The 12,353-nt window shown below is 39.6% G+C and overlaps 1 protein-coding gene across 4 annotated transcripts in view; it reads right to left on the reverse strand.

Annotated features, from left to right (window-relative positions):
• Positions 1 to 1,220: 1,220 nt before the first annotated feature.
• The window catches only part of SGCG (sarcoglycan gamma), a 106,497-nt gene continuing 95,364 nt past the window's right edge, over positions 1,221 to 12,353 (reverse strand). For all 4 annotated transcript variants that reach the window (XM_015627734.3, XM_015627725.3, XM_015627704.3 and 1 more), the window contains 2 exons: positions 3,923 to 4,046; positions 1,221 to 2,559 (listed from right to left, as the gene is read on the reverse strand). In XM_015627734.3, the coding sequence (XP_015483220.1) occupies positions 2,386 to 2,559; positions 3,923 to 4,046 (298 nt within the window). In that variant the 3' untranslated portion in view covers positions 1,221 to 2,385. The remainder of the gene's footprint in view (positions 2,560 to 3,922; positions 4,047 to 12,353) is intronic.

The raw sequence follows: 12,353 nt of genomic DNA on the forward strand, positions 1-12,353 counted from the left end.
AAGCTTAAAAATGTATAACTTAAAAAGTGAACTACTTCTATTGCCAGCCAAAGAAGCAGATTGTAACTATTTTGCAGGATCTGGCTAATATTTAGGGGTTAGATTAGGTGAATGATTTATTTGATGCTCCATGGAAGTGGGAATATGTTCCTTGATTTCAGAACAACTGAAATTCCTAAGAACTGGAGTCCCAGTTTTCCTGTTAATACTACACCTGTAAGAGATTGGTGACATTGCAGTTCTCTAAGTTACTTGTAGCAGCAGGTTTTAGGTATCTGGCACATGCAAGGGTATTTGCTGACCTTTATTTTAGTACTCATACTTTCTATCCAGTGAGTAAGCTAAGTCTGCTTGTATTTTGGTTTGTAAAAGCTTGTGCATGGAGCTGGAACCGCCTGAACTGACTTTAAAGGAATACTGTAGACAGATTTCTGTTAAAGTGTGCCTCAGCTGAGGGCTTAGATGTAGAGACAGTTATAGTCAAGAGAAACAGATGTGGAGATAAACATTTCTCTCCTTATGCCCAATAGCCTTGGACTCACTCCTGAAGACAGGAGTGAGTGAGTGAGCCTAAGCCTGAGAAATTGGAATTCCAGATATGGAAGATGTGTGGCTTCCTACTTCTCCTTTAGGCAGTGTAACAGCAATTGGAGCACTCTCCAGATAACTTGTCAAACCTTGCTTCACTTGCTTAAGCTCACCTTAAGTATTTCCTACTTGTGCTACTGAAGCTCTTTGAGTTTGCTCTAATTGCTGAGGGCTCCTGCTGCTGCTGGATCCTGCTACTGAAGGGCAGTTTCAGTTCTGTACATCAGACTCTTGGAGAAATTGCAAAGGCAGCCCTTGAGGCAGGGACTGCCCTGGGCTTTACCACAGTGAGAGTGGACAATGTCAACAGGGGACTCTTTCTCAGGCTTTTGTGTGTACCTGGGGATCTCATCCAAGTGCTGGTTTTCTTCCTTTGCTCACCAGAGCTAAAGTTTAAAAAAAGTTATTAGTTATTTTGTCCTAATTCTTCTGTTTTAAAGAGGATGATTAATTTTCTTCCAAAAGGTGGATATTGGTGGTTTGCTAACACTATGGGTTAAAATCCTTCTGTAAATAGACATCAAGGCACTATGTGATAGCTCCTTCCTGGATAATAAAATCATGAAGTATATACAAAACAGCATCAAAGGAATTAAAAACCCATGTTTAAACAACAGACAACTAAATACAAATCTTGCTACCCAGAGGTGTGCAAACAATTTATTTGTGTTCAGTGCAATTCTGTACAGGGGAATGGGTCTGCAGTTGTGTTTCTTTACAAGGCCAATAAACGGTTTGTCAGCTCTGGTGAGCATTTATTCATATCCAAAGTCCTAATGTAAAAAATAATAACAGTTTTACTCTCTCTGTTTTTGATGGAGTCCCACTCTGACAGGATCAGAAATACCAGTCAACATATGCAGGTGGAAATGAAATACTCCTCTTAATTGAAATCTGTGGGCAGCATAAAATGACTTTTTCCCACTGCCCAAATAGTTCCTTGTGTCAGACAATCTGAAGCCAATTTTTTTTTCCTTTTTACTAGTCCAGCTGGCACAACAGATTGCCTTGTTGAATTAGCATGTCCTAAAATAAAAAAGGATTTAAATGAATATGATGGTACAGGCAGTAGAACAAACAATTGCTATTATAAAATATACTAACATATTTCTCTGTTGTATAGTGAATGGATTTGAGACACAGAGAGGCCTTCATGGCTTCTGGAGCTTTTTGCTTTAGTTATTTTTATATGAATCTCAGTAAGAAGCAAATCAGCATATGTGTTGCCAAATTAAAATAGAAAGCGAATAGCAAATTAACATCTTTTATACAGAACTTATACAAATACCACACTTTTCTATCTTGTGTTATTGCAAGAACAAAATTGCATAGACCATTTGCTGGCACTTTCTGAATTCTCCAAATAATGCTTTGTCTTACAAATAATTCAAGTAGTTCCCTCAATTTAATTTCACCCACTAATACAGTAAGTGTTTGCATGTAGTGAGAGGAAAAACCCACGATCTCAGAAATGTGAACAATGACATAATCATCTGACTGAATAATAGTTCAGCAAGGAAACATTTGTTTTATTTTTTTATGCTCTCTGTAAGGCTGTTTTCCAAGTGTTACTGACAAAACATGTAATTTGATTCAAGTCATTCATCTGAAGTGGAAATGTCATTTGTGCTCTTCTTCTTCCCCTTACACCCTGTATTCCAGAATTATAGATGCAGATTTGTTTCCTAAATTGTAAGTACTTTGTTTTTAAAATGCTGAAAAATATGCTTTCATTTCAGCGATGCTCTTCAGGGGTAATACAAAACTCAGATGCGCAAGGGGCCCTCTCCGGGTGCCTCACTGGCAGACTCGGCTGTATTCTTGGCAAGTGGAGCCCACGCCGGCCACTGACAAGTAGAGCTTTCCATCTGGACACACGCAGATTTCATAGAGCCCCTGAGAAATCCCGGATCCACCCCTTGCACCCTCAGGCAGCTTGGGCAGTCGCACGGTTTCAGCATCGAGTAAAAGCTGCGTGGGAAACAGCAGGACAAACAGCAGGGGTTGTTAGAGGTAATAAGGCAATAAATAATGTGCCATGAGATGAGTTGAATTTGGCTAGGCAGAGGTTTAAGAATGACCTTTTACATAGGGCTTGTTATGTACAAAGTTTCTCTGGGCCTTGGGCTCTTGGCCGACATAAACACAGGACAGGAATAAGCTGGTGCCCAGCCTCCTCTTAGCAGAGAACTCCTGAGGTTCAACAAGGCCAAGGACAATGTCCTGCACCTGTGTCGGGGCAATCCCCAAAATGGATACAAGCAGGGTGATGAATGGATTGAGAGAAGCCCTGAGGGGAAAGATGTGGGGGTATTGATGGATGAAAACCTATGTGGTATCCAGCTCTGGGGCCCCCAACGTAAGAAAGACATGGGCCTGCTGAAATGAGTTCAGAGGAAGGGACATAAAGATGCTCAGAGGGATGGAGCACCTCTCCTATGAGGAAAGGCCGAGAGAATTGGGATTATTCAGCATGGAGAAGAGAATGGCTCTGGGGAGACCCCACTGCAGCCTTCAAGTACTTAAAGGGAGCCTACATGAAAGCTGGGGAGGGACCCTTTATCAGGGATACTGGTTTTAAACTGAGAGAAGATAGATTTAGATTTGATTTAAAAAATAATTTCAGTGGTGAGGCACAGAACAGGCTGCCCAGAGAAACTGTGGATACCCCATTGCTGGAAGTGTTCAAGGCCAGATTGGATTGAGGTCTGAGCAGCCTGGTCTAGTTGAAGGTGTCCCAGTCCATGGCAGGGGAAGTTAGACTGGATGATCTTTAAGGTTCCTTCCAGCACAGTTCAGTCTGTGATTCTAGGCTAGGTGGCCATGCACAGAGCAGCAGGACACAAGCACTGCTGCTGGACCCAGGTCAGTCCTGAGTGTGGAGGCCACACCATGGAGCCAGCAGGAGGATGGATGTGGGTTGGTGTGGAGTGCCTCTGGAAGAACTGTCACAGCACAGCCTTGCAGAGGGGATAAATAGGCCACTGCATGTTGCCTGCTGTTAATGATGTCTGTAGAGCTTCACTCCTTAATTTTGCCACTTGGGGGCTGCATCTGCTTCTGAGCCAAGGTTCTCCATGGGGGTGCCTGGGAACCACTGTGCTAATGGGGAGCTAAGCAGTATCCAAGTTTTATTAGAAAGCATTTCTCTAAGCTAATACAACTTCGTGTCTGTTGGTAGTATTATTTACATAAATAAGAGTTTTATTATTGGCACTATTAATTTTTATATACTGCCATCTAAAACCTGAATTAAATTAACAGAGCTTGAAAAAAAGACTTGTAGTCACACAGAGGATCAATCACAGTTAGGAAAAGAAGGGCTTGCACTCACCACGCCATCACTGCTGTGTAGTTTGATATCCATCTGGGAAAGAGCTTCAATATTCCCAGCTTGTGCTTTGATATTAATTCCTCGTGGTGCATCCATGCTCAAAGATCGAGTTGGTGATTCCAGCCTAAAAGCAGGAGCAGGAAATCAGACAGTAGCACAACCTCATATGTTCTTTTATTTAAGAAAAATAAGTAAATATTGAAAAAGCCCTTGCAGGCTCTTGCCTGAAATATTACAAAATATGCAACTTCCCTTTTCTTCAGGTAGACTTGAAAAAGGAGGCACCTATTTCAAAAACCAACAAAGCATCCCAAATGAAAAGTATAAATTAATTTCTAATACAAATCCAAGGTATTATTTCATACATAGCTGCAGATTATTTCAGTATTACAATAACTTAATCTATTAACTTGAAACCCAGATTTACACTAGTTAGTTTCAGTTTGTTTTCATTTTTGACATAATAAGACATGGAAATAAATACAATTAATACAGTCTGGAACTTTTTTTTAATCAATGAGATTTTTGACACTGCAATTAACTGGACCAAGATTTCACTGTGTGTGTGTGTTTATGCGTGTGTGTGTTGTTTAACTAGATGACATCTGAAACTTAGAAACTGTTAATTTGAAATAAAAATTATACGTGTAACAAACAGGGAGTTGCAAACCCTGCAGTGCCACAAGATGGCAGAAAGGCACTGTATTATCTGAGTAATCTCCTTGTCAGATCAGCTGTGCAGGAATAATGATTTTTATTTTTCAAAGAGATAAGGCTTTGTTTCTTCAGAATTTTGGTGTCATTTCCATGCCAAGTAGCAGGGATAGAAGTACTAACTAAAAATCACGAGAAGGAAAGAAAAGCACCAATCCTAGCAACAAGTTAGTGATTATATTGCTTTTTTTGAGCATTACCTAGAACTGCTTCAGCTGGAGGCACGGCAGGATCAGAATTGATACCTATTAAGTTTTGATCATGAATATACACTCACCCTTCCTGATGACACTAGCCAGCACTAAACAGATGAATATGAAGGCTAGAGAAAGGGAGACAACTGGTGGTCCCTGTTTACATCTCTGCTAGCTTTCCTATTCCCTGGACACATACCAAAGAATGTGGGTTGCATCCACACTGCAGAACACGGACACACTTGTTCCCAAGCCTGCATGCTCTCACCCACTGTTTTCTGTATGTAAATGAAGAAATGTAGGGGGTTGTGTGTGTGTGTGTGTTCATGCACTCCCAGCAGGTGCTGTTGTCTCCACGGGTGCTCCACAGCTGCCAGTCTGGCTGAGTGGAAGCTGGGCCCAAGCGGGTTCTTCACTGGGAATGCATTCTGTAGTGAGTCCAGACTCTGACTGCCAGTCATTGGCAGGAACAAGCTGCCTAATTTACTGAGACTCTTTCAATTCTTCCTTTTCTTTTCATTTTCCTGTTACTTCATTAAAACCAGAATATAAAAGAAAAGAGTTTGTTCTTGTGAGAAAGTTCAGTTGTATCTTCGAATTCTGAAGAAGTTAAATCCAGCTGATAACTTAAAACCTAAATCCATGATATCTAAGCACAGTCACTGAAACTTCATATTTTATCCTCAAATCTGAAAATAGCTCAAGCAATATTGGCTTATCACTGCTGGCCAGAGTTAGCAGAAGATTCTATCTTCTCTGATCTTCAAAGGTCCCTTCCAACCCAAACCATTCTATGACTTTATGTTTCTATGATCTGCCTTTCTGTGACACCTCCTGGGTTCATCACCTTCAATTAGTTTAAACTCCAGCCTGATAAATAAAATAAAATAAAATAAAATAAAATACTAACAATGGGTAAATGCATCATGACTCCATATTGAGACCATATCCAAAAAATAATTTCATACTTCATTTCATGAGTCCGAGATAGTACAAACTTCTGTCATGATCATGCTGTGTGGCAGGGCATGAGTATGAGTTTGTTCTGCATCAGACAACCAGTATAGTATTAGTAATCTTTATTAAGCAGTGTTTGGAATTTAACAACTTTTGTATGAATTTTTGCCTCAGATCTCTAGATTTATACTCTATGAAATAAAAAACCAGTTCTTCCAAATGTGATTCATGTGGGTGATCTGCTTCATGGGAATATTTTACAGCACACATTTGTATGCATTATATACTGAAATGTTAAACAGAGTTTGTATTTTCAATTTTTAAAATTTAATATATTTTATATAAAATATAAATATATATAAAATATAAATTTAATATATTTTAATATAATATATTTTCATAAGATTGTAAAGTATTTCACCTACATAAGCAAACTATATATGTAGGTATAAATTTTTATTTTTAAACTCCATTGAATATTAGAAGACAGAAGACTGGGACAAATTTCTGAGAATATATCAGACCTGGAATTTAAAAAGCAATCAAACACAAGAGAAATATTTCTTACTTTCTACAAAAATTAATGCTGGCACGAAGGCTACAGACTTCGGAAGCACTTAGATTTACGATATGACATACACATAATTTAAATTACATTGCAGAATTACATTTGCTATATTAATCACAAACCTAAATTTCTGCTGTTTATACAGGTCCTATTTCTAGATTAACTCAGCCTGGATTTGCCTAATTAAGCACGTCATTGAAGCTTCCTGGCAATGCAAACTGCCGTGAATCAGTGATGCGAACTGTAATATACGAGATTCTAGCAAAGGCAAGAGTCAATAACAGTAATGACGCATTTCTTCGTACAGTATTCAAAGGTTCAGTGTCTGAAACACAGATGTACTCAAAGGGAAATGGGCACCTAGTATAGAAAGAGCCTGAGTTGAACCTTGACATTGAATGTCCCTTCTCAGTCCCCACATTGATGTGCATCCCTCATTATCAGGTGTCCTGGCAAAACAAGAATTCAGTTTGTTTGTGAATGATGGGAGGGTGCTTGGAGAGTAAGAGGGAAGAAATTAATTAATTGTCTTAGAGTTTTTGGTCACTTTATAGTGTTTGAATTTATGCATTAGAATGATGACAGAATATATTGTTACCAGTCACTTTATATTTTTTTTTAAACTTACAGACACATAAATTATATTTAAGAGGATAACGTGAATGATCTTTACCATCTAGGGCAATTAATCTATGTAATGTGCTGTCCTAAATGTGACATCTGTCACAGCCTCTATTTCACTTGAGAAGATGGATTCTGTACTTATGAGTAGCTTCTAGGTACTGTGGTAGCTGCCAGGGTCAATTAGTAAGGGGTGTGGTGCAAGAGAAATTGATCTGGACAGCACAACATTTGATGCCAAGGACCTGACAGCCCATTATGTGTCCTGAGGAGTACTCTGGACTAGCTGTTGCCAACTGGATGCCCAGAAAGGCTGGAACAACAACAGGTGTTCTCCGAGAGATCACAGCTTTCAGATCAGTTTAACACAAATGTCACCCTGTCCATGTACCCCAAACTGCACAAAAACTCCACAATGAAAACCAAGAAGAGGAGAGCTCAGCCCACTGTGAGACTTCCCTCAAAAGCATGTTCCTAATTAATGTTTGAATTAAGACACTCGACATACCCACAGATTGTAAGGCAATGAAAGCCACAGCTGGGCCCACTTGTGAAATAGTTACTTTGCCTTGCTCCCCTTCACCGTGATGCCTGCAGCCTGAGAAACTGCACCAGGTCAGCTCATGACAGCCAGGGAAGGGTGGGGGAATAGGTGGTCCCTGGTAATATTTTACAGCTGTCATTTGCTGGATATTGGTTCTCCACAGCCCATTGCAACTAAAGCAATTGATTACAGCAAAAGTAATATTTTCATTGCTGTCTTCTTACTTGTTGGTAAGAGTTCCAGGAGTCAACTATACTGTCTTGTCTGGCTGCCAAAGAAATTTGGTGCTGAGCTGTGCTAAATAATTCATGAAGTGTGAAAAATACTCTGAGGGAACCTCAACAGTATCCAGGCTCTGGATCTGAAACCATCCCAACAACCTAAAAGCTTGGAGATTTCCCTTTTCCTATAAGCATGTTGCTAACTTGTGGAGATGCCAGATCACCAGAAGTTGCTCATTTGGCTGTTAGGGAGGATGTGAGGGCAGTGACAGCCGGCAGCAGTTCTGGTAAAGAAGCAGATGACACTGCCTGTGCATGCTGCAGTAATATTGATCTCCTTTTTCATCCTGGTCTGGCAGGAGCCAGAAGGATACCTTACAGATCTTTTAAGTACCACAAGGCATTAGAAAGCTGGTTCCAGCACTAAAGAAAGAGTATCACAAGTTTCCTACTGCAGTTTGTGGTTGCTTGACCCTTAGAGTAGGACAGAGGAACCAGCTTGCTCTGGAGTAATTGTTTACCCTTTCCTTCTGACCCCTTTTTGACCTTTCCAGATCATGAGTCATCGTCTTTCCTGAATTCAAGGGGAAGAGAATTCCATGGTATGACCTTAGACACAAGTTGCCCATCTGTATGCATTCTTTCCAGCACCTATCTGAGGAAGATCAGGGTTACTTTAGCAAGACTGAACAGGTCCAGGATCAACACTACCTCTAATATTGTAGTGCACCCAACAACTGTGCTAAAAGTGTCCAAGGTCAGGATGGACAGGGCCTTGAGCAACGTGGTCTTGTGGAAGGTGTACCTTCTCATGACAGGAGGTTGGAACTAGATGACCTTTAAGGACCCTTGCAACCCAAACCATTTTGTGATTCTATAATCAAAACATCTTTTTCACATCATCAGGTAAGGAAGAGACCCTCATATATCTTTGGTGTGCAAAAAAAAAAAATCCTGACATGAACAGCTGGCCCAAAGTTCATCTGACTTTGTGACGGTCAAAGGGGAAAATAAATTAAATTATACAATGACTAGAGTTATGGAGCAAAGGATGAATAGAAAAGGCAAGAAATGAAGAGGAAAACAAAACCAAACACATGACAGAAAAAGGGGAAAAAAGAAAATTTTTAACCTGTCAAGGTACTAATGTTTTGAAAGGCAAAAAAGTAACCTAGAGGATTCTGTAGGCTTAATTGGCCTTGGTTCTCTGTAGATGTAGATGCTTTGAGCCCTGCTTTTTGAATGCGCGTTAACCTTTAAAAGGCAATAGGAGTATATTGACTTTTTGATTAGTCTGAAAGTGGTCTAATTCCCCAGCCATGCAGCTAGACATTGTAAGCCATAAGCAAAGCATGCACTAGTCACACAGGAAAAAGAGATTGTCAGCATTTATTTATGGCGCAATATACACAATTTCAAACCATACCCTTTCTTTATGTGGAAACTGGATTCCTGTTGACATGAGCTGAGCAAAACTGGGCTGGAGTTCTAGAGGTGGAGAGAGAGCAGCAGGCATGGACTAATGCCTGCTGCCAATCCCCACCCATATTCACTTACGTCCCAGCAGCTTGCTGTTTAGAGGTCAGGTGAGTGGGGAGGGCGATCAGGATGTAGCAAGAAGAACATCATTACCCAAACTTGAGGATCTTGGTGTTCTGCCTTGTGGCTTTTGGTTGCTTGCCAGAAGGTCCAAAGGCAAAGAAGGACAAAACAATAGGACTGAGATCTCAGTCTCCATATATGCCTCATTTCTGTATTTTGTAAAAGCATTTTCTTTGGAACAGCTCCTAAAATTACATCTCCTTGCAAAGAGGAAAAATGAGTTTCACAGCATATTCCAGCAACCGTGTCTATCTTAAGGACACGGAAGTATCAGAATTCAACAGTAAACTGTGATAGCTCTTACTAGTGTCAAAGAATAGAAAATACTAATGACTCATTAAATCTTCTTCCCCGATCAGCTTCTGCGTAATGAAAATATAGCAGTTAGTCAGGCCTTAGAACAAAATTCTGATTTGACATAACTTCTATAAATCTTTCAAATGCTGACTGATTTTTCTTTCTAAAATGTCCCATTTTGCATCACACCCTTTAAATTCCTTCATTTAGAGGTGGAATAATCGCTTCCCACCTGGATGATATTGTCTTCCATATTGCCTTCATTCACTTTGATATTCCAAGTCTGAACTTCACTGAGTTAAACTAAATGAAATATAATGAAAAAAATTGACTGAAAAAATGACTGGAAAATTGACTGACAAACTGAAAAACTCCTTGTCAAGCCCATTAGTTGGTCAATGGTTATAATCTATCTCCCAATTTTTGTAGCTTAGTTCAAAAAAATCATTTTCCAAGGATTATTGCTGTTGTAATTGATAGCCTGAAATGTATTTTTTCCTATCTTTTAGTTGTGATTTCTACCCCCCAGTTTTTCTTTCCCCTAACTGTTTACCTGGTGTCAAGTTACCATGGTTACCGAAGTTTCTCTCCTCAGCCCCACGGCGAGAGGCCGGATAGAGTAAAGAGAAGACCCTGCTGGCATTTCCAGCTGCTTGAAGTTTCTTTAGCCCAGGAAAGCACGGGGATGGGAGAAGAGAACCCTTCTTTCCAACACGGAAGTTTGTAACTTTTTCCTGTCCCAGAATGCCTCTAAACTATGGAAGCTGGGAGGGTTTGCTTACCTTGCCTTCCCTTGCTTCCCCCCTGTGTTGCCAGGAAACCAAGCCCCCCTCTCTCCCCCTCTGCCCCTCTGTGGAGAATACTCCTACATCTTTGTGGGCATTTGAAGAAGTTGGTGTCTGTTATTTCTTATCTTGGTGTGTGTAACCTTGATTTGTAGAAAGTTTGTAAGATGTACTAACTGAGAAAATAATTGGTTCTTTCTCTGATGTTCCCTCCCTCCGAGAAACCCTGTTAAAAGAGACCCCCCAGACCCCAAATCCTGGGTCTCTCGTCTCTTGGATTCCCCTTCACAGAAATAAACTGTGGAATGCAAACCAGAGAAAGAGTCCCCCCCTGATTTCTTTACTCGCTCTATAGACTTGGGTTCTTGAAGGAAATCAGTGAACCCCACAAACATATGCTGGCTCGAAACTCGAGTGAAGAGAAACATCATCACGGAGCTAGCCGGGCCACACTGGAGAATTACCGAGTCAATTGCCTCTTGGGGTTGCCTGAACCTGGATGCATATTCTGTTTCAGTAAGACTAATGTCAATATCTACAGCTTCTATGCACTGAATACTAAGTTAATTTATTATTTATGCCACAATGAAATGTTATATGCAAACCAGTATGTTTTTAATGGATCCAAGTTTAATAGCAATTATCTTAAATTTTTTAAAAAAGAGCATTTAGTAATTTTTTTACCAAGTGAATCTGGCTCTTCCCTTGCAGAAAAATTTACAGGAAAACTTAGAGTAGCATTGAAACAGCTTAATATTAAAACTGTGGTTTCAACTTAACTATGCCAAAATTATTAACTCAAATAAAGTTTTTGTGCCAGTGATAAAAAAAGATCACTAGTCTCTTGTGAAAATATAGAAAAGTTGTCTGGTAACACTAAGAAAACACATAGGGTACAAGTGAATTCAGAGAAACATACTATGAAAATATCTGTTTAGAGGCAAGTGTATGTACACAGGAACTCCATTAGAGAAAAATTATTTGGCTGGAATATAACTGCTCATAAACCACCTAATTTTTCCAGGAAATCTGAAGCTTTTTTTTAAAAAAAATCTTTAGTGAACTTGTGTTGTAAAGACTACAAAATGATAGAATAATCTGCTCTAATTTGATTTTAAAAGTAACCCTTTTTTCTTGATTCTTCTGCTTATTGCTTAAATGCTATTAATGAAAATTTAATTTTGGAAGGTCCATCATTTTGTCTCCAATCACTTGGGGAAGTCTCAAAATGTGCTGCGCTTTGCTGACAGCTTGAAACACACACCTCTGACATCTGAAAATAGACAGAAATGTACCTTTTAATGCACTGAAACATTCTAATACTTTCATAAAAGCAGAACTACCCTGAAATAACTACACAATGCTGTAGTAGGCTCTGCTTTTTCTGGTAGTCGTCTCTCTCCAGACAATCACGTTCATGCACATAGTCAGTCCTACCGTGTGAAACACAAGCAAGTCATTACATATATATATATAATGTATATATTTATATATATAAATATGTAATAGCAGCACAGGACACTGCTGCAGAATCCTTTCTTTCATGTTTAGACTCCCCTTCCAGAGGTCTGTGTTGGTAAGGCATAGGAGCACTTCATTACTCAGCCACTCAGGGTTGAGTTCTCATATCTGGAGAGTAAAGAAACCTCACTGAACCACTTCCATATTTCCCTTTTTTCTAATTCTTGGGAAGGAGTTTTCATCATACACAACACAGCTGGGCTTACTGAGCTTGGCTGGAATGAAGGGGAGTCAACAGTGAAATGATAAAATCATGGAATGGAGAAACCAAGAAATCAGATCACAAACACTCACTAGGCTCAAATATGCAACCTATAGAGAATGCATTTTCTAAAGCTGAAACAATCTCATAATGACCTTTTGGAATATTGAGCCACTGCAGTAATGGATCTCACACTCTTTAGGCT

The sequence above is a fragment of the Parus major genome, chromosome 1, assembly GCF_001522545.3.
Source record: "Parus major isolate Abel chromosome 1, Parus_major1.1, whole genome shotgun sequence".
NCBI lineage: Eukaryota > Metazoa > Chordata > Aves > Passeriformes > Paridae > Parus > Parus major.